The 23,047-nt window shown below is 34.7% G+C and overlaps 1 protein-coding gene across 1 annotated transcript; it reads left to right on the top strand.

Moving 5' to 3' along the window:
* Positions 1–12,928: 12,928 nt before the first annotated feature.
* Positions 12,929–13,588, top strand: LOC113348308. Its single transcript, XM_026592025.1, has one exon. It carries the CDS (start codon positions 12,929–12,931, stop codon positions 13,586–13,588), a length of 660 nt encoding a protein of 219 aa, XP_026447810.1.
* The last annotated feature ends 9,459 nt before the right edge of the window (positions 13,589–23,047 follow it).

Genomic DNA, 23,047 nt, shown 5'->3' with positions numbered 1-23,047 from the left:
GCAAAGTTAATTTTCATTCCTTAAATCATAAATGTTTTATTTCATGAGTGTGAGAATCATACATTACCAATTTTAGAACTTAACCACTGTGCTCGCAAACTGGGTACGTGAACAGCAGCTCCGGACCTTATCCTAGTCAAGCCGTTCACAAACCTGGTTCGCGAACAACCGTTCCGGACCCAACTCAGGTAAACCCGTTCGTATACTAAGCACGCAAACAAGAGTTCTGGACTTACTGGTCATTACGATGTTTCTTTTAACCCCTAACGGTAGAGAGTTCCTTAGTTCGGCAATATGAAATGGCACGTCCATACGGGAGCAATATTAAAAAAGCATGTACCTGTTTGAACCATTACAACTTGTATTAAACTCTCATTTCAATCATTGAAACATCATTGGAAGACGACAATGGTAATCCTACACATACCATTAGCTTCAAGTACTTTTCAAGTGATCGAATGATCAATACGAAACTTTCCGAGCTAACATCAAATGACCGTCTCACACAAATCATATAAGATGTTCAAGGTAATTTTCACATGATCACGTTTTGACTTAATATTTAGTTTCCAACAAATAAATTATTTCCAACTAAACTCGTCAAGAATACGATGAACATAGCTAAAGCAAAAAACTTTCAACACGTATTTCGAGAAATAGATAAGCGAGATAAAATCGACTCGAAATATCAAATATGTATAATGTAAAAGTCTATATAGATATATGAATTAGTCTCATTAGGAGATAGTATAGAATATACTTCTGAGTGATAGATAAGTTTTAGTCTCCACATACCTTTTGTTGATGAAGTTCCTTCAAGCTCCTCAGTAGATCTTCTTCTTCAAATGGTGAACGTCGTGAAGTATAAAGCTCAACTACACATTCTATCCTAATCCGAGACATAACTATAAGTAGACTAGAAATCAAATATACAGTTTCGATCAACTAAATTTGACAAACAAGCATGAGATAACAACGCTTGCGAGTTCGATCGAGCAATGCTCTAACAAGTTTATTATTGAAATGCATAGGAAATTGAATTGGTTTTTGAATTACTAATAAGTAGGGTTTTTGTTAGGTTTCTTATATGATTTCCCCAGTGATCCTGGTTGAACCACTGGTTAACCCAGTTGATCCTGACTCAATGATTTACTAGGTCGATGCCCGATCTAGGTTTTAAAACAACGATTCTAATTACAAGTGGAGTGCTTCCCAAATTTGGAGATTATTACCACGAGATATATTCAATAGTTGCTAAATATCACTCAAGAATACAAATTATCCTCTTTTATTGGTATTTGCAACTGTTACTGTAATGCTGAGCAGCTTGGGCTGATTCATGGAACCCAAGTCCGCACTGGAGCTCCCCAAATCAGCCACCTCCTATATGCATATGACTTCATGATTTTATGCAGGGATAATATGCAAGAGTGCACTAATTTGGTTGATATTTTCAAAAACTTCAGCAAATCCTCTGGCCAAATGATGAACTTCACCAAATCTGGGATTTTCTTCAGCAAAAACTCTGACCCTAACATTTCCAACAATATCAGCAGTTTTATGCAAGTTAAACTGAAAAGGTTTGGGTCTAACAACCACACCTAATATTTCGTTTAGGCAATCTGTATGGGATAACTCCAATATAATTCCAAGAGAATCAACTAGATAGTCAGACTTAATCAAGGAAAATATATCCAAGAGTTATATCTTTGTTTCTCAATGTAATCAGCAAATCAAACAGATAGAAATCCGCGAGCCTGATTATTATGAGAAACAACTTGAATGGTACCAAAGACCAATATTCAAGTGTCAATCAATTACAATCAACAACCAAAGATTGGATTTACCAATTGACTGAACTGTGCACAACCTGTGATATTTCAATTATATAAAAAATATAATGCGGAAAAGAAATAACACATAACCATAAGTTTTGTTAACGAGGAAACCGCAAACGCAGAAAAACCACGGGACCTAGTCCATATTTGAACACCACACTGTATTAAGCCGCTATATACTCTAGTCAACTACAAGTTAACTTCGGGTTGGAGTGTAGTTGAGCCCTAACCAATATCACATTGATTAAGGTACAGTCGCGTTCCTTACGCGTATGAATCCCAGCAGGACTCTACGCACTTGATTCCTTTAGCTGATCTCACCCACAACTAAGAGTTGCTACGACCCAAAGTCGAAGACTTAATAAACAAATATGTCTCCCACAGAAAGTCTATTCTGATAGATAAATTTGTCGCCCACAGAAATACCTACGAAGCTTGTTCCGTATTTTGATAAATCGAGGTGAACATCAATTGATAATCTGGTCTTATATTCCCGAAGGACAACCTAGAAATATCAATCACCTCACAGTAACTTAACTATATGGTAGTAGAACAAGTTATTTTGGAATCACAAAGAATTGACGAAGAGCTTTGTGACTACTTTTTATATATTACCTATCAGAGATAAATATCGAGCAACTCTTAATGAAGATAGTACTCAATACGATAGAACAAGTAAGATCAGAACACGCAACTATATAGAAAAATAGTTGGATATGGCTTTAGAATCCCAATGAAGTCTTCAAGTCGTTAACCTATAATGGTTTTAGGGAAAACCTAAGTTAAAGGAGATTCGACTCTAGTCACAACTAGTATCATACAGGAGGTGTAGGGATTAGGTCTCCCAGTTGCTAGAGTTCTCCCTTATATAGTCTTCAAATCAGGGTTTGATAACTTTGGAACAAACCAATCAATATTCACCGTTAAATGAAACCTTATTCAAGATTCAAGCTAATATATTTACACCGTTAGATGGCCTTAGCTTGTTACACACAAATGAAATATACCTTCATTTAGATATGGGTAACCGTACCTAAACGTGTATACTGAGTTGGCTCAATAATAGTTAACCGAAGTTATCCATATAAACACTTTTCTCTTAACCATATTCATTTTAACACTTCTAGATCAGTTGATAATCAAATGAATCTAATTGTGTTACTCATAGAGTTGTTCAATTATTTATATTCTCATATAGAAGTATATAAGACACAATTGGAGCAAAATCGGATTGATTCAAAAGAATCAGTTCATGAACATTTTAGCCACGATTTGCAAAGATTGCATTCCTTAATTTATAAATGTATTTTATCATGAGTATGAAATCATACTTAGCAGATTTTATAACTTGAACCACTTAAGTTTGCAAATGGGTACGTAAACTTAAGTTTCGGACATTGGTCACAAGCCGACAGTTTGCAAACGGGTATGTAAACTTTAGCTCCGAACCGAACTCAGTTGAAACCGTTTGCGAATGGGTACGCAAACTTGGTTCCCGGACTTCAACAGTTAAATCAGTTTGCGAACTGGTATGCAAACTTAAGTACCCTGACTTAAACAGTTGAATAAGTTTGCGAACGGGTATGCAAACTTAACTTCCGATCTTAAATTCCATCAAAAAAGTTCGTACACTAAGTACACAAACTGTAATGTATTCATACATGGGTTTTGGCTCTTAACTCCCATTTAAATCATTGAAACATTCTTAGAAGACGATAATAGTTGTCTCACACAAATCATGTAAGATGTTACCAGGTGATTTTCACATGATCATCTTTTGACTTTCGTCAAGAATAATGATGAACGTAGTTAAAGCGAAAAGCTTTCTAACATATATTTCGAGAAAGGTATAAGCGACTTAAACTCAGATCCAAATATCAAATGTATATAATGTAAAGTTTATATAGCTATACGACTTAGTCTCAATAGGAGATAGAATAGAATATACTTCTGAGTGATAAATTAGTTCAAGTCTCCACATACCTTTATGAAGTTCCACAAGCTCCCCTTAGTAGTTCTTCGTCTTCAATCGATAAACGACGTGAAGTCTAAAGCTCAACTACACAATTTATCTTAATCCTAGACATAACTATAAGTAGACTAGAAATCAAGACTTATAGTTTTGAAAACTAAGCTTTACAAACAAGCTTGAGATAGCAACGCATGAGAGTTCGACCGAGCAGTACTCTAACAATCCCCCCCTTTGTCAATTTTAGTTACAAAACTATCAATACATATAGATTGCAAAATAAATAAACTTTGTAGCTTCTCATTCAAATGCTTGATTTCCTTAGTTCTTCAACATTCCTTGAATTCTTCGTCACTCCAAGTACTCAAGTTATTCTGAACTTGTTCAACTCATCATCATAGTTGTTGAAGATCCGTAGCCATAACAATAATCAACAAGATTATTTTCATATTTTTATATAGTGTCATAGTATTATATAGTGTCATAGTATTATTACACAACATCAAAGTTCAATTGTATCACAACTTTGACAATAATACTACGGTGATATGTATCACTCCCCCTTAGTCAATACTTCGTCTCACAGTGAAAACCATCCCCCCTTACACAATGATCCGTAAACCATATGTAGTGTGAATTACAAAATAATTCTCCCCCTTTTTGTCAATATAAATTGGCAAAGGTACGAAAACTAGCAGGATCATAATGAAATTCTCAAAGAGATACTTCATGGCTAAAAGAGAACATATCAACTTTGTTTCGATGATTTCACATATTCGAAACTTAGTGTATTCATCAAGTAGTTTATAAAGATACAAGATAACTCCTACAATATTCCACAGACGCACTCCCCACAAATATTTGGCAATTAAGCACAAGTTCAATTAAGAACTCTCCCCCAGAAAATGTCATTCCTGAAAGAACAACAAGAGCGACCTTACTTTTACGAGAAAAGAAGGATTTCTTTGGACATTAACAAACTACATGAAACATGAATTTGTATCCAGAAAACTCAATTAAATTAACCACAAAGGAACCTTAATGATTAATTTAATCGAAAATGCTCTACATAAGAAAACTTACGGAGCCGTACAATACTTTCACGTAAAGTGGATCAAGGAAAATTCAATACTGCGAAATATTCAAAGATTCCTTCTGTTTTTCATCAATATTTGCATAATGATACCATATACTTAATCTTTGACATATAATTCAAAAGTTCATTATATTTTCCATCAATATTTGCATAATGACACAATAGACTTAACTTTTGACATATATGGGACAATCATAGTTCACGGACGTAAACACACATATCCCATAACATTATTTGCAATATATAAAACCAATAAAGATTAATACTGCAAAACCATCTTCCAAGTAACTTAGAACTTAAATAAAAAATAAAAAAACATTGCAAGATGAAGATCGTTGGCAATAGCTATGTGTAATCACAATATATGCTATTCAAAACCATAGTTATCCTTCTTAAAACACAAGAATAAATTCTCATAAGATGTTTATTAGACAAAATAAGAACCAACAAGCTAAAAACAAAAGGACTCATAAACCAACAAAATCGATCATGAACTGAAATTAATGAGCTCTTCCGGAACCCTCACGAGTCTTGAGACTTTTGAGATTGTGATTGACAACATCCAATGCTTCTTCAGAGAAGATATCCTCATTGAGAAGATCTTTAACATGTGTCTTCATGAGAACAAGGTCAGAGTTAACCTTTTTCAACTCAGTTCTTAAAACATCGAGACCCTTCATAGTATCAACGAGCTGCAGTTTTGCTTCCTCAAAGTACTTAAGAGAATCATAAACCACTTCGCCCGAAACCATCTCATCATTCCCAACATCTTGATAAGTATAAGCATAGTAGCATGAGACATCATAATAATCCTTATGATTCCAAAATTTGATATCATCAACTTCTATTAGGGTTCTTTTCTTCTTCCCTTTGGACTCGATACCAATACCTTTATCAAGAAAACCTCTTGCAAAATCACAAATGCGAGAAGGTGGTGACATTCTTGACAAGAAGAAAATGACCTAGAGTACGCGTACGTGACTCAATAGGATAGGTATTTAAATAGTTTCTTAAGAAAGGACTTTATGGTTTCTAAAAATTGGTTCGTGACAAGTCAATATGGATACCCGTACGAAAACCAATATGGTCCCCAAAACAAAAACTTAAAAATTGTAAAGTACCTCTTTACAAGGTAAAAAGAATACAACAAAAATTTTGCTACATGAAAATTTTCTTTCACAATTTTTTGGCTCAATAAATTTTATATTCTCACAAGAGAAAAAATTTAGAGCACAAAAGTAGCTTACAAAATGTAAAAAATACTATTCCAAGATTAAAAAGTAAACACTCTAAACAAAACAATACTTAGGCAAAGCTATCTGAAAACAATAGTTTAGCTATGGACGATAAGAAAATAGCTCAACTAATCAGAAAGCATTTTACCAATAAGTATACCTGATTATTAGCAAATCTTACTCAACAAGATTTTTTATGAGTAAGAATTCAACTCTTGTGATTAATTAGCACAAGTATCAGTTTTATGCTCATCAAATGAATATTCTTCAATTTTCCTTCTAATTTTTGGAGGAAACCCTTTTTGATGTGAAAAAGTATCATAAAACTTATTGTCATCAAAATAAGAGACTGTGTTTTAATCCTTACTAGAGGAAGTTTGTATGAAGGATTTTGAAAGCCTGTTGATAAGATCCTTGTATTCTTCAATTATCAGATTAAGGTTGTCCTTCATATCTCCATTATTTTTTCGCCTACTGGAACCTTTCTCACATCTTGACCATCATCCTTCAAATTAGGTTGAGAAGTACCTTTCTGAAATCTCCTTGACTAATTTGTATTAATACTACAATTAGTTCGAATGTTCGATGAGCATATTGAACTGACTTTCCTGGAAGAATTCACAAGGTGAGTACTAAAACCAATAAGTTTAGATATTCGAATATCAGTTACACCTTTGAGTATTAAATCTAAGGGGTGCTGAAGTCGGCCAAAGTAATTGTCATTCAGCTTCAGTTTGCTCTTCCGTTGAACATATCCTTTTGAATCACAAAAAAAGACATACTTTCTGATCACCGGAGTGATTAGAATGTGTATCATTAGTAACATCGTCAGAAGATTTCTTCCTTCCATGAGATGTGGTAAATCCTTGATCAGTGGATGAACCAAGCACCTCTTTAGCGATAGGAAGGGTTTTAAGTTTATCTTCTGAAGTTGTTTTCCTTAGAGAAACATGATTAGTATTAGTCACGTTTTTTAATGTCACAGCATGTTCAGAAGTAATTGGTACGACGGACTCCCCAGAACAACCTTTATCTTGAATATAGAGATTACTCAATAGTCGTTCTATTTCAGGGCATTTTCTTTGAGTTTAGCCTCGAGTAAGTTTCGGGAAGAACAAACTACAACATTTTCCTCACAAAGAACCCTTGATTGGGATTCACGATCTTTGACCATACCAACCATTGTATTGACCTTGTGTTTCATCCTATTGATTTTAACCGTTTGGATTATAACAAGTTTTAGAATTGATGCACTCTCTTGGGATGCTTCCCTTTCTACTTCAGAGTCAGACTCGCATGAAGATAATTAGGGTAATACATATCAATACATGTTTGTTTCGTGTGAACAACATGTTCATCTATATGCGAGATCGATAAGTCTTTCTCTTTCATAGATTTCAAAGAAACTGAACTTTATCTCTGGTGATGCGTTTGTCAGAGATAACACAATTATCCATAGAGCCAGATTGCTACAAACACAGACTAATGAGGTCTTAAACGTGTTTGCCTGCTTTGACACCGATTGAAAAGGCGGGGGTCTAACAACCACACCCAATATTTCGTTTAGACAATCTGTATGGACTAACTCCAATATAATTCCAAGAGACTCAACTAGACAGTCAGACTCAATCAAGGAAAATATATCCAAGAGTTATATCTATGTTTCTCAATGTAATCAACAAATCAAACAGATAGAAATTCGTGATCCTGTTTATTATGAGAAACAACTTGAACGGTACCAAAAACCAAAATGTTCAAGTGTCAATCAATTTAAATCAACAACCAAAGGTTGGATTTACCAATTGATTGAACTACGCACAACCTGTAATATTTCAATTATATAGAAAATATAATACGGAAAAGAAATAACACAGACACCAGAAGTTTTGTTAACGAGAAAACAGCAAATGCAGAAAAACCCCGGGACCTATTATAGATTTGAACACCACACTGTATTAAGCTGCTACGGACCCTAACATACTACAAGTTAACTTCAGACCTGAATGTAGTTGAGCCCTAACTAATCTCACACTGATTAAGGTACAGTTGCATTCCTTACGCCTCTAAATCCCAACATGACTCTAAGCACTTGATTCCCTTAGATGAACTCACCCACAACTAAGAGTTGCTACGATCCAAAGTCGAAGACTTGATAAAAAAATCTGACTCCTACAGAAAAGTCTATTATGATAGATAAATCTGTCTCACATAGAAATCCTACGAAGTTTTTGTTCTGTCTTTTGATAAATCAAGGTGAACAGGAACCAATTGATAATCCGGTCTTATATTCCCAAAGAAGAGCCTAGAAATATCAATCACCTCACAATAACTTAACTATATGGTAGTAGAACAAGTTATTGTGGAATTAAAAAGAATGTGACAAAGAGCTTAGTGATTACTTTTTATATCTTACCTATCAGAGATAAATCTCGAGCCAATCTTAGATAAGATAGTACTCAATACGATAGAACAAGTAAGATTAGAACGCGCAACTACAGAGAAAATAGTTGGGTCTGGCTTCAGAATCCCAATGAAGTCTTTAAGTCGTTAACCTATAATGGTTTTAGGAAAAACCTAGGTTAAAATAGATCGAATCTAGTCGTAACTAGTATCACACATGAGGTGTGGGGATTATGTTTCCCAGTTGTTAGAGTTCTCCCTTATATAGTCTTCAAATCAGGGTTTGATAACTTTGGAACAAAGCAATCAATATTCACCGTTACATGAAACCATTCAAGATTCAAGCTAATATCTTTCCATTGTTAGATGGTCTTAGCTTGTTACACACAAAAGAAATATACCTTAATTTTTATATGTGTAACCGTACCTAAACGTGTATATTGAGTTGGCTCAATAACAGTTAACCGAAGTTAGCCATATGAACACTTTTCTCTTAACCATGTTCATCTTAACACTTCTAGATCAATTGATAATCAAATGAATCTAATTGTATTACTTATAGAGTTGTTCAATTTTTTACATTGTCATCGAAGTATACAAGACACAATTGAAGCAAAATCGGATTGATTCAAAAGAATCAGTTCATGAACATTTTAGCCACGGTTTCAATTTTAGTCAATCAATTTCAATCAACAACCAAAGGTTGGATTTACCAATTGATTGAACTACGCACAACCTGTAATATTTCAATTATATAGAAAATATAATACGGAAAAGAAATAACACAGACACCAGAAGTTTTGTTAACGAGAAAACAGCAAATGCAGAAAAACCCCGGGACCTATTATAGATTTGAACACCACACTGTATTAAGCTGCTACGGACCCTAACATACTACAAGTTAACTTCAAACCTGAATGTAGTTGAGCCCTAACTAATCTCACACTGATTAAGGTACAGTTGCATTCCTTACGCCTCTAAATCCCAACATGACTCTAAGCACTTGATTCCCTTAGATGAACTCACCCACAACTAAGAGTTGCTACGATCCAAAGTCGAAGACTTGATAAAAAAATCTGACTCCTACAGAAAAGTCTATTATGATAGATAAATCTGTCTCACATAGAAATCCTACGAAGTTTTTGTTCTGTCTTTTGATAAATCAAGGTGAACAGGAACCAATTGATAATCCGGTCTTATATTCCCAAAGAAGAGCCTAGAAATATCAATCACCTCACAATAACTTAACTATATGGTAGTAGAACAAGTTATTGTGGAATTAAAAAGAATGTGACAAAGAGCTTAGTGATTACTTTTTATATCTTACCTATCAGAGATAAATCTCGAGCCAATCTTAGATAAGATAGTACTCAATACGATAGAACAAGTAAGATTAGAACGCGCAACTACAGAGAAAATAGTTGGGTCTGGCTTCAGAATCCCAATGAAGTCTTTAAGTCGTTAACCTATAATGGTTTTAGGAAAAACCTAGGTTAAAATAGATCGAATCTAGTCGTAACTAGTATCACACATGAGGTGTGGGGATTATGTTTCCCAGTTGTTAGAGTTCTCCCTTATATAGTCTTCAAATCAGGGTTTGATAACTTTGGAACAAAGCAATCAATATTCACCGTTACATGAAACCATTCAAGATTCAAGCTAATATCTTTCCATTGTTAGATGGTCTTAGCTTGTTACACACAAAAGAAATATACCTTAATTTTTATATGTGTAACCGTACCTAAACGTGTATATTGAGTTGGCTCAATAACAGTTAACCGAAGTTAGCCATATGAACACTTTTCTCTTAACCATGTTCATCTTAACACTTCTAGATCAATTGATAATCAAATGAATCTAATTGTATTACTTATAGAGTTGTTCAATTTTTTACATTGTCATCGAAGTATACAAGACACAATTGAAGCAAAATCGGATTGATTCAAAAGAATCAGTTCATGAACATTTTAGCCACGGTTTGAAAATACTGCATTCCTTAACTTATAAATGTATTTGTTCATGAGTATGAAATCATAATTAGCCGATTTTACTTGAACCACTAAAGTTTGCAAACAGGTAGGCAAACTTAAGTTCCAGATATTAGTTACAAGCCGACAGTTTGCAAACGGGTACACAAATTAGTTTTGGACCGAACTCAGTTGAAACGGTTTGCGAACGAGTACGAAAACTTGGTTCCCGGACTTCAACAGCTAAATCAGTTTGCGAACGGGTATGCAAACTTAAGTACCCTGACTTAAACAGTTGAATAGTTTTACGAACGGGTATGCAAACTTAACTTCCAGTCCTGAATTCCATCAAAACAGTTCGTACACTAAGTACACAAACCGTAACATATCCAGACATGGGTTTTAGCTCTTAACTCCCATTTCAATCATTGAAACATTCTTAGAAGACGACAATAGCTGTCTCACACAAACTATTAGATTATAAGCAATTTTCAAGTGATTGAATGGTCAATACGAAACATTTCCGAGCCTACATCAAATGACTGTTCCACACAAATCATGTAAGATGTTACCAGGTGATTTTCACATGATCATCTTTTGACTTTCGTCAAGAATAATGATGAACGTAGTTAAAGCGAAAAGTTTTCCAACACATATTTCGAGAAAGATATAAGCGGGTTAAACTCAGCTCGAAATATCAAATGTGTATAATGTAAAGTCTATGTAGCTATACGACTTTGTCTCAATAGGAGATAAAATAGAATATACTTTTGAGTGATAGATGAGTTCAAGTCTCCACATACCTTTTGTTGATGAAGTTCAACAACCTCCCCTTAGTAGTTCTTCGTCTTCAAGCGATGAACGCCGTGAAGTCTAAATCTCAACTACACATTCTATCCTAATCCGAGACATAGCTATAAATAGACTAGAAATCAAGACTTATAGTTTTGACAACTAAACTTGACAAACAAGCTTGAGATAGCAACGCTTGCGAGTTCGAACGAGCAGTGCTCTAACATCAACAAATCATAACTATAAGTTCTTAAAAAGAAACATGAAAGTTAACCATCACAGTTTTCTAGCCATATATTTAGAGATGGCTGTAAAAACTAAACATAATAAGTAGCCAAGTAAAGTAGCATATCAGTTTAATTCTTAGTCTTACTTTAACTTCAAGGAAAATTGTTTAAATTGATATTTTGGTAGCTAAAATCATCTAAGACTCGGTTGGCAGAATCGTTCTCCAAATCATCATCGAACTCATACCAATCGGCATCAACTCCATCATCTTCATTTGTCAAATGATATATAATAGTTTAGCAAAAGTCAGCACAGTTTTGACCATGTAATCGTATTAATAGTATAAAAAAACGTTGCCTTTGTCTTATGATAAGCCAAAGGACGGATGGGATTGGGCGGCTAAGGCAAAGGACAGATGAGATTGGCCATAGCTTATGATAAGCCAAAGAACGGATGAGATTAGCCGATTAACCCAAAAATTGATGCCTCTGGACGGTTTTGATTATGCCTTGGCCCATCTAATTTTGAGCTAACCAAAAGCTAGCTTGCGGACCAACGACCCCTCACCAATGACTATCCAGCCCCACATCTAAACTTAACTCTAACCTGGCTAGCTGTAGGTCAACGTTATCCTCGTATATAATTTGCAAAACCGTTTTTCTCTAACCCTAATTTTTCCTGCTTCCCTCCTCTCCACATTCTTTAGGCTAAGTTTTTTTATCTGTTTTCGTCTCCATGAGCAAAGCCTAATATACCTTAACCCCATTAGACACCGTACCGTTATCTTTCATTTACATTTGTTGAACATATCGTGACATTGAAATTCCTCTTCCTTTGTCACCACTAACACTCATCCATGCATTCATGACATGGCTTATGAAAAAATAAAAAACACATTCATGACATGTGCCTCCCACATAAAACTTATACTACTAATCATGAGGACGAAAATATTAGAATGCCCCATCTCATGTTTCAACACAAACTGCACGCCTAATGCCTCCATGTGAGCTTCGGCATATGTATGATACTCTGTAACTTGGGCGCCCATACTAAACATGTCCCAACTAGCCATATTTCCCATTTCATATCAGATTTTTTAATTGACAACCAAGCACAAAAACAGTGAAATTAACGCAAGCATAGGAAACAGTTTGATAAGTCTTGTCCCAAGACTTAATAACTTTGATAAGTCTTGTCCTCAATGTGGTACTGCAGAGGAAACAATTCAGCATCTGTTTAATGATTGCCAGATGGTTCATAGAATTTGGTTTGCTTTAGATAATGTTCTTTTTGCACCAGCTATAAACTGCAATTTCAATGCTTGGATTACCAATTGTTTTACTGATAATAATGTTCACTGTGATTCTTATCGAAAATATTTGAGATTTATATGCATAAGCATGTGGAATATTTGGAAGTACAAATGTACAATTGTGTTTGATAAAGTCCAGGTAAACCTTCAGAACATCATTGCTTTGGTGCAAAAGAACATTGTTGAATGGGAATCTTTCATTGATACTTCAACAATCCAAAGATCACATATAGTGAAAACTCCAGAATGCTGGAAATGCCCACAAAGTGGTTGGAAGAAAATAAATGCATATGCATCTTTTGATAAAAATGCAAACAATAATATTGCTGGCATTGGACTGATGTTAAGAAACTGTGTAGGTACACTTGAAGCTGCCAAAGGGAGCACAGTAGCTGCCATGGATGAAGAACAGGCTGAAGCTTTAGCATGTCTTGAAGCAGTGGAATGGGCAATAGCTAAAGAAATTCAACAGCTACACCTGGAGTATGATAATATTAATATTGTGTCTGCCATTAATGGCTCTTTAAGTAGTATCAGTTGGACTAGTAGTAATGTTGTCCAAGACTGTCTAGTTAGATTAAATTCTATTAATAAGTGGGTATGTACCTCTGTTAAGAGATCTGCAAACTCATGTGCAGATACTCTAGCTAAAAATGCTAGATTGCATTCTAAAATTGGGGAATGGTCTGTTGCTCCAATGTTTATGTTAGAGGACTTGGATAAAGACGCAAATGCTGTAACTGTTTAACCCTTTAAATGAAATCTATTTTTCCTATAAAAAAAACACGCAAGCATAGGCAGGGAAAAAAATAAACGCAATTATTTTTGATATGGAACCTAAAAAATCATGAAGCATGAAAACTACCTCTAGCGAGGATAATGTCGTGGCCATGCCAACTCTTAATCTGATCATGTTGTGGGTCCTGCTAATCCTATGTTTCTTAGCTTAACTTAACGGATAACGTAAATTTAAGCTTTTAAATCATGTAAGAATGTGTACCTAATATCTTTTTTAATTAAATATGATTGTCCAATGAATGAATTTTGGTGTCTTTACAAAACTAAAATTCCCAACATTTTAGGAATTTGAGAGAGGTTGTGGTTAATCGGCAAATATTTAGATTTTCATTGAAATCTTTTCTATTAGTCTAATTGGTTTTTTTATATAAATTTTAATTTCCATGAATTTGAATGAGAATTTAGATCGTCAATCTTTGGAGGTTTGAAGTAGCACAACCGATATTTTTCCACCATTCACCTACAAAATAACATGCAAATATTTTCTTATAATTAGGAACCCCTAGGTCGCCAAATAGCGTCCCCATAATCAATCTTGATTCCAATGAATCCACATCAACATAACTTTCCATGTCATCGGCGTATTATTGGCCATACCAATAGTCTCTACATAATGAGACAGGCCAATTGGCAACTTGAAGGGTCACCTCCAATGGTCACGAATCTCTTGCACGCAACGTTCTTAAAAGACATTTATTGTTAACTTTAAAATCTTCGAAACGGCGCCAGGCAAGACCCAATCGAAGTTTTGGTTTTTACCAAATCCTACCTTTTAAAAACAATATAAAAGTACACACTAACATCACAATTGCACAACGTCTTGCATCTCTTCGAAATATTGAGTATGGGATTGCAATTCCACCAAGGGTAAAATAAAGTGATTCATGTTGTAAAGAAAATGTTATTTGGAGATATTACACAAGTGGAAACCTGAAGCAAGACTTTTTTTCATTGAAAGGCTCAAACAAGACTTCTATACGAAGAAAAGATCGTGCGCTAATTGATGAAAGTTGATGTAGGCAATCAAAGGAAAGATAAGTAGATGAAGTGAAAACTTGCAATAAAAGTCATTACAACTAAAGATAATCAGAGAGGTTAATTTTCATTTATCATAATTAACTTTTCAGTTTTTTTTAGACTAATAATGCAGATTCTATACAGCAGAAGAATGTGAATTGACAATAGAAAATCATGCAGGATATCTAACTTATATAAATTTTTCGGCGAATGTTGGCGTCCTTCTGTAACAGTACAACACCTACACGGTTTGAGATGCATGTACATATGGGAAGACGGGATGGGAAGAGAAGGCAAATTAATGTAACACAGGTAAATTAATCCAAATTCTTCGGCGAAAACTAATACAATGAATAAAAAACTTCTTTTACTCGATTTTCATGTCATTGCTCTGTCATCATGTCTCACTAGACCCGTCTCTTTGCATAAAACTTCCATAACAGACAACTAATAATTTTATACAAAAGACACCATACTACCCAGGCGTCCCTTCCAATAGATATATATATGGTTTTCTAAAATGGGTGGCGTTAGTTTGTTGAAAAAGATGAAAATACATGAAGTATTAAGAAGAGAAGTTAGAGACCAATATACACCATGCAAATAAAAAAAAGAGTTTATGATCTAAAGTTATATAGTTAAGAAGCAAACTTAACGTATGAAGCAAGGCCACTTTAAGGTAACGAATGACGACATGCATCATATCCTATGGCACCATCCTCAAATCATCATGTAAGTTCATTCCATTACATCATTTGAAATTGTAACATTGTAATTAAGATGACGCATCACGCATATACATCTATGTATATACGTGGTAGTGTATATATAAGTTGATAAGAAATACAATTTGATCGAATTGTATTAGTGTTGAGACAACAGTGGTTACAAGGTTGGAGTGGTTTCGATGTTCAAAACACGGGTTTCTGAATGTAAAAATGGATAATATTAACAACATAAGGAGGAAGTTTAAGAAGGAACCTGCAGTCATCATCATCACTAGATATGAGTTGAGTAAAATTTTTACAGAAGTACAATGTGATCACCAGGATATCCAATTGTCAGATGAATAATTAGTCCGGTGGTAACTAATCAAGCTTTGTTTGTTTATCTTTTGGATCAAGAAAAATATACTGAAAATATGGAAACTGAAACATTCCAATTTAGTGCGACGATAAACAATTTGGATGACTTTACATGTAATGACCCGTCCCTCCACCGATATTGTCCCCACTTAGCCACTGCGGACATCCGGCAGTGTGGGGTTTTCAACGGGGGTCGCTGCGGTCATTCAACAGCAACTTTACGGGAGGTCACCCATCACTAGATTGTTATCGCCCGAGCACGCTTAATTGCAGAGTTTTCTGCCAACTCTGGAGCCATTTGTGCTGAAAAGACCTCAATGTTAGGAAAGGACAAACCATTACTTATATTCCATCCGACCAACCACTGCCGATTATCGGGGTATTACAATACCACCACCTTAAATTGGAGGCGTCCTCGGCTCCGGAATATATATACAAGCCCAGATCTCCGACGTTCCATACCCCTCATGAGAAGCACCTGGACCAACCCCGTCCAGCATACCTTCCCACCCTCGGCAGGAGACCCATCGTCGGCTCTGATACCATTTGTAATGACCCATACCTCCACCGATACTATCCCCACTTAGCCATTGCAGACATCCGATAGTGTGGGGTTTTCAACGGGCGTCGCTGCGGTCATCCAACATCAACTTTCCGGGAGGTCACCCATCCCTGGATTTCTCCCGCCCGAGCACGCTTAACTGCAAAATTTTCTGCCAACTCTGGAGCCAGTTATGCTGAAAAGGCCTCAATGTTAGGAGAGGACAAACCATTACTTATATTCCATTCGGCCAACCACTGTCGAATATCGGGTTATTACAATATATGAAGTTAAGCTAAATTGTACAATAAGATGAGAATATGCCGGTACATAGGCATCGGGTTAAGAGCTTGTATAATATTATTATTGGATCTATGAGAACAAAAATAATAAAGATTCAGCATAGCGCGCATATCGTATGAAATTCACCCGGATCCATTGTTTTACGTTGGTTAGTTGCAGTGTTTCATCAAAATCACCCGTTGCATCCCGAAATATCTGTTTTTCCTTCATCAACTAATCATGCAATGCTTGATTAAATCCTGCGACATCTTCAATAATATCTAAGACAAAATACTGAATTATATGGTCTTTAGACATGCCCTCACTATACTGGATATCAGGATTCAACCAGTATCTCGTGATATGAATTTTTTGTGTCGAGTGCTTATGCAACCTATTATTGATAACATTCATGTAAGGTTCAGAGTCCCTTCTTCTCATGTCCAAAACTTTCCCTACAACATTATTTGCCTTGATAACACTATTATATACGAACAAGAGGCTCACTAATTTTAACAACCATCGAGCAAGTTTCCAGAACTCCATATCCATTATAATTTTAGAAAAACTCCTTACGTTAGCTTGTTTAAAGTCATCAGACCCAACAAATGTCTTGCATGTAACTAATCTCTGTAAATGATGCTTATGAGAGAGAATGCTTTGTAATGCAATAAAATTTGTTGCAAAACGAGTATAAGCATGTTGTATAATTTCAGTCCAGCCAGATCTTTTCCGGAATACGGCTAACACATATAAATGATTGTAAACGTACTTTGTTACCTTCGACGCTCTGTTCACGACATCTTTAATATGAGCTAGTTCTCCAATTTACTTTAAAATCAAAATGATAGAATCAGCAGCACACATTGACCAATACAAATTAGGGAATTTCTCTTCCAACAATTTTCCAGCAAGTGCATAATTTGATGCATTACCAGTTACCATTTGAACAACATGCTGGTCACCTATAATTTCAACAACTTCTTTAAGCAAACTGAAAAGATTTTTTCCTGTCTTTATTATGTCAGACACATCCATTGATTTTTTAAAAATACTTACCTTCTGACATCGACTAAAAAGTTTATTATCCTACGAATACTTTCCAACCATCAACCGTAATTGTGTGACCTTTATCTGCCAAAGAGCAAGTGCATAATTTGATGCATTATCAGTTACCATTTGAACAACATGCTGGTCACCTATAATTTCAACAACTTCTTTAAGCAAACTGAAAACATTTTTTCCTGTCTTTATTATGTCAGACACATCCATTGATTTTTTAAAAATACTTACCTTCTGACATCGACTAAAAATTTTATTATCCTACGAATACTTTCCAACCATCAGCCATAATTGTGTGACCTTTATATGCCCGAGAGCTTCGAAAACTTTCCAGAAACATCTGCACTTCCTTTATGCTATATCTTGATAAATGAGTGTGATTGTCATTATATGAAGGGGACCTTGTATCCAAGACCAATTGCAGCCATTGCACCTTGCATAAGCTGAATATAATATGAGTTTATGGCATTAAATGAGATGTAAGCATCATACATCCAAGTAGTAATAGGAAAATCCACTTGTTGCTTTACTTTTTTGCCCGCAAGCACACTTTTTATAAAAGGTTGAGAACAAGAGTAGTTCGAGGCACAAAATATGCACCTATTCCCGTTCTCTTCTTATTAGCTCCTATATATATGCAATGATGCCCTCTTATTACCTACATTTCGATTTTCATTTGGGTACATAAGTTCGTATGGTAATTGGAATTTCTTCAACTTCCTGAACCTCAATATCATCTTCTTAAACCATATAGATGAGTGTCATTGACGCCGAGCTCATCATCATCTTCAAGTTTTCTTTTTTGTTTCTTAGTGGATGATTTTTTCAATGACGTTTGATGTCGAACATCTTGAGTTAGTTTTGTACATGGAGCAAGTTCCCCTTTTTTCCCAGCAAGATGTTGTTTGATTCCATTTATTCCTCCACCTGTAAGCTTTTTCCCACGTAGCAAACATTTTATATAAAGATTTATTTTAGTCATTGGATCATTTTCTCGAATTGCGTACCTCCAAGCAGGGTCTGTTTTCCTTTTACTTGTCCGGACTCCAACCGTATTGGTGGTGTATCATCCGGTGGTTGCAAATCCGGTGATGCCATTTAAATGTCAATAATTTACTGCAATACATTTTAAGTATACATAGTTTAATAATACACGTACAATCAAAAGTGACAATCGCAAAATTGGGCATGCCCTTGAATATATACAAGAATCAAACCATATGGAGTATTTAATTTTACATCAATGACGATCACATGTTAAGACTATTAGGTAATGATTAAGATGGTAAATGGGTTTAACTAAAACTAATTAAAGTATTCTGCATATTACTGTTTTTAAAGAAAATAAGGGGAAATGGGTTTAACTAAAACTAAAACAAAAAAATTATAAAATCAAAATTAAAATCAATCAATACAAACTTCCATACCTTAATTAAAAGTTGGAATCCGTCACCGCAGTGATTTAGGTTTCCTATTAGTCATTTAGTCTTAGGTTTTCCTTTTAGCTTAAGAGTCTTGATTCTCTTGCGATTCTTCTTCATAAGAGATTTTCTCGTATATATCATATTTTGAAAACTAGCAAAAACATAATTCCCGATCGGAGTTGATAATTAATTCTCACCTTGAAAATTAAAAACTACCCCAAACTGTTTAACTCTCCCAGAGAAGAAGAAAAAAAGAAGAAAAAAAAATAGCTTGTAACTGGAAGCACCAACATTAGATAAACCCGCGTAAATAAATAAATAAATTCACCCATATATCTTGATTAATCAAAAAAACAAAGTTCTCAATGCACATTCAATAACATAAAAACCAAATTAAACAAAACAAAAATTCAATACCAAAAAATAATAGGACTTTACTGTGTAAGAAAGAGGATCCATGTATCATCATCTGCCACACAAAATAAATAAATAAATAGCAAATATCTGATTAAAAGAAAAGGTGAGCCGGAGGAAAAGAGGCGGTGAACGAATAAAATAAAACGATGAAAACATAAAATATTTACCGAATATATAATTAAAACAAAGAGAGGAGAAAAAATAAGGATTAGCAAGGAACTTGTAGAATATTATGGCATGAAAAGAATATTAAGGCACAAAAGTTGGAGGCGACAATTTTTAGATTTTTAGAAGAAAGAATGACTTGCGTGAGAAATGAGGTGGATTTCTCTTTTTTAGACTGATAAAACTTTCGTTAGCAATTATGAGAAAAAGGTCGGAATCGCTACTGCTCTGGCATTCCTTCATTTAGGTAATATTAAAATGGGATCTTGTACACTCTTAACTAAATGGGAAATTTTGGTCACCGTTCAACGGGAGGACGCTATTGACTTGGATCTTTAAAGTAGTAGATATATTTGGATCCAAAATTTAAATTCCTTATAAAAATTTATGCTCCACATATTATCTGTATTTTTCCGGTTAATATTTCATGTGGGATGAAATTTCACAAATCAATTTTTAGATTATTTCATTGATTAAGTTTCCAAGATTTTGATATATCTTAGTCTTCTTTTCTTATTTCTTATTTACAATCCTCATAGTAATTTTAGGTAGTTTTAATACCAACATTAAAACAAAATAGGTAAATAACTAAGGTGATCTAGTAAAATATCATGGTCTCCCTGGTATTTTGACAAACTAAAATTAAAAACGGACGGAGTACTCTTTTTTCGTGATTTCAAATTTTTGTCCCGTGTGGTTTTCCAGATAAGGTTTTAACAAGGCAACATCTCGTGGATGTTTTCGAATGTTGATATTATTCTTTTTTTTTCTTCGCATATATTTTGTCGTATTAGATTTTATTGACGAGGTTTTAGTGAGGCAATTTATTCAATCAAGCGGTCATCCAAGGGGGAGTTGCCTAATTTGTCTATTTAGTGGATGCCCATATTTGATTAGAAAAAATCAACATAACCATCTCCTAAGAATTTGGATGTCTTTCTGAACTATACAAGGTCTAATCACAAATTAATACGGTATTTGTTCATGTATGGTAATCTATTCGTATTTCACCACTTTGTTGAAGAAATTACATCAACTAATTCCAAAAATCTTCTTTGAAAAGCTAGAAATCCATGACACAAGTCCTCAATGTGTTAAAGAAGACTCAACAAGTGTATTAATCGAAAACGATATTGATCATATGACATAAAAGAAGCCTTTATCGACTAGCAAATTTCTCCACATAATCACAACAATCTCCGGCATTCAAGAAACTCGTTCAACGAAATTAAAAAGTTTTACTTAATGCTTTGCATGCCAGGATTTGATTGAATTACTCAGAAAGGGGAGTTCCATCATCAGAGGTGCATTTACTAGAATTATCTCGTTGTACTTTATTTTCCTTCGTCGAGGTTCATCACACTGGGTTTTCCTTGCCGAAGTTTTGACGAGGAAACATATATGTGTCCAAAATTGTTTGAGCCTTTACATGCTTATGCAATTTCAAAATTTTCCCTTTTGAGGTTTCTTGTCTCCTTCTAGCTTCATAACAAAAATTATATAAGACTTGAGAGTAGTAAAATTCAAAAATAAAATAAAATAAATAAATAATTAAAGTCATGGAGTATTAGGCTTGATGTATAGGACTAGAGTCTAAAGCCCAACAAAAATTAACTGTACGTAGTTTTACTTCTTGTCACAACTCACGTTTTGAGCAAATACATTGACGAACTAGTGGCTGAGGCATACATAAAATTATTGAGGCATATCAAATAAAGATAAAATAAGGTCACTCGGTAGTAATTCTAAAACCCCATTATCCATATATTTTCTTAATAGCAAAATTTCGCTTATTTAGTTTTCTAAAAAAAAAAAAAATTCTTCGTGATTTTATTTTAGAACAAACTAGGTTTTGCTGAAGTTATCATCCAAACCTCCCGATATGGGTATTCTTCATATATGAAGAAAAATGAAAAGTTCGGTTGATAACTTGTTAGCTGAACCTAGGTGCGACAAATTATCAGCCGAAACTCATTATGTAACTCAAAACTTAGGTTCGGCTGGTTCGAGCAAAAAAAAATGACAACCAAGCTTAGTGTTTTTCTTCGTAAAGTGAAGTTCAACTACCATTTTCGTGTTTCATTATCAACCGAACTTCACTTTGTAACTGCCGAAAAATTTCAGTTTTAATAAACCTAATTTAACAATCAAACACAAGAAACCAAGACACAGGCTGAGGGAAATACTTTTGTATTGTACATTTCTTGGTAATGAGAATTTGGTTCTCGCTTTACAAATTCTCTCAATTCAATTCCTGCTTCAAGTCCTTCTTCTTCTTCACTAGTTTGCGGATTAAGATAACGATTTAGAACCACCACACTTAGTTGAAGACGATAAAAATTGAAATCAGGTTAGAGATCAGTTGGTTAGGGAAGAGAGAAAAGAAGAAAAAACAATATAAATTTTTTTTTGGAAAAGGTAGCGTCAATTTTCCTTAATCCTTGCTACCGTTTGGGTATCCCCTTTTTGAAGAAGGTAGTTCTTGTTCCAGTTGCAATAAAGAGATGAATGTGTTTGGTGATCACGCCTTACATTGTGCTATCGATGTGGGTCTAAAATTTCGGCATGACCTTGTTCGTGATACTTCGGCTGATGCTTGTTTTAGAGCTGGTGTACCTGCTAGGAAGGAAGTTGCTTTAGGTCTTCTGTATGATGATGGTTCTGCCTTGAGGCCGGCTGATATCCTTGTTTATAATTAGTAAAATGGCCAAGATACTTGTTTTGATGTCACATGTGTTTCGCCTTTTACTGGACGGGGTTTTCGTGTTTTCGCACCTGGCCTTGCAATCTCTAATGCTGTTACTCGTAAGCGCAAGAAGTATTTGGATAAATTCAGTTCTCAGGGTTATAGTTTGGGTGTTTTAACTTTCTCCACCCTTGGCGAGCTTGGGGAGGACATGATGGGTTTTTCGAAGAGATCGAGGTGTTGCATAGCCAATCATGATTTCTATGATAAGATAGTAATTTTGTTTTTCACAAAATTGGACTTGTAATTCAGAAAGGGGTTGGTGCTCAGCTTGTTGCGAGGTTACCGACCCACTCCCTTGTGATTACAGATTAGTATTCTCTATATAATAACAGAGTTTTTTAAAGCGTTCTCGTTCACTGGAGCTCCTGGTTGATTCTCGCTTCTGGTTGATTCTGGCCCCACCATTTTTTTTGAGTAATAAATATTAAATTTTAACTAATAAAATATTATTTTTCCGAAAATAAGATAACCAAATCTTGAAAAATCTTATTCTTGCCTCGGATAACAAAATCTTGAAAATCTCAGAACATGCCAATAATATATATCAGTTCCCAATTTCATCATGATAATCAAAAAAATAAATCGAATGATCATCACGTGATGAGAAAATAAATCGAATGATCATCCAGTGTCCAGTGTCCGTTTACATTGTTAAAAAATGTTATTT

The sequence above is a fragment of the Papaver somniferum genome, chromosome 1 (assembly GCF_003573695.1).
Source record: "Papaver somniferum cultivar HN1 chromosome 1, ASM357369v1, whole genome shotgun sequence".
NCBI lineage: Eukaryota > Viridiplantae > Streptophyta > Magnoliopsida > Ranunculales > Papaveraceae > Papaver > Papaver somniferum.
This window is presented reverse-complemented; position numbering and strand designations above follow the sequence as displayed.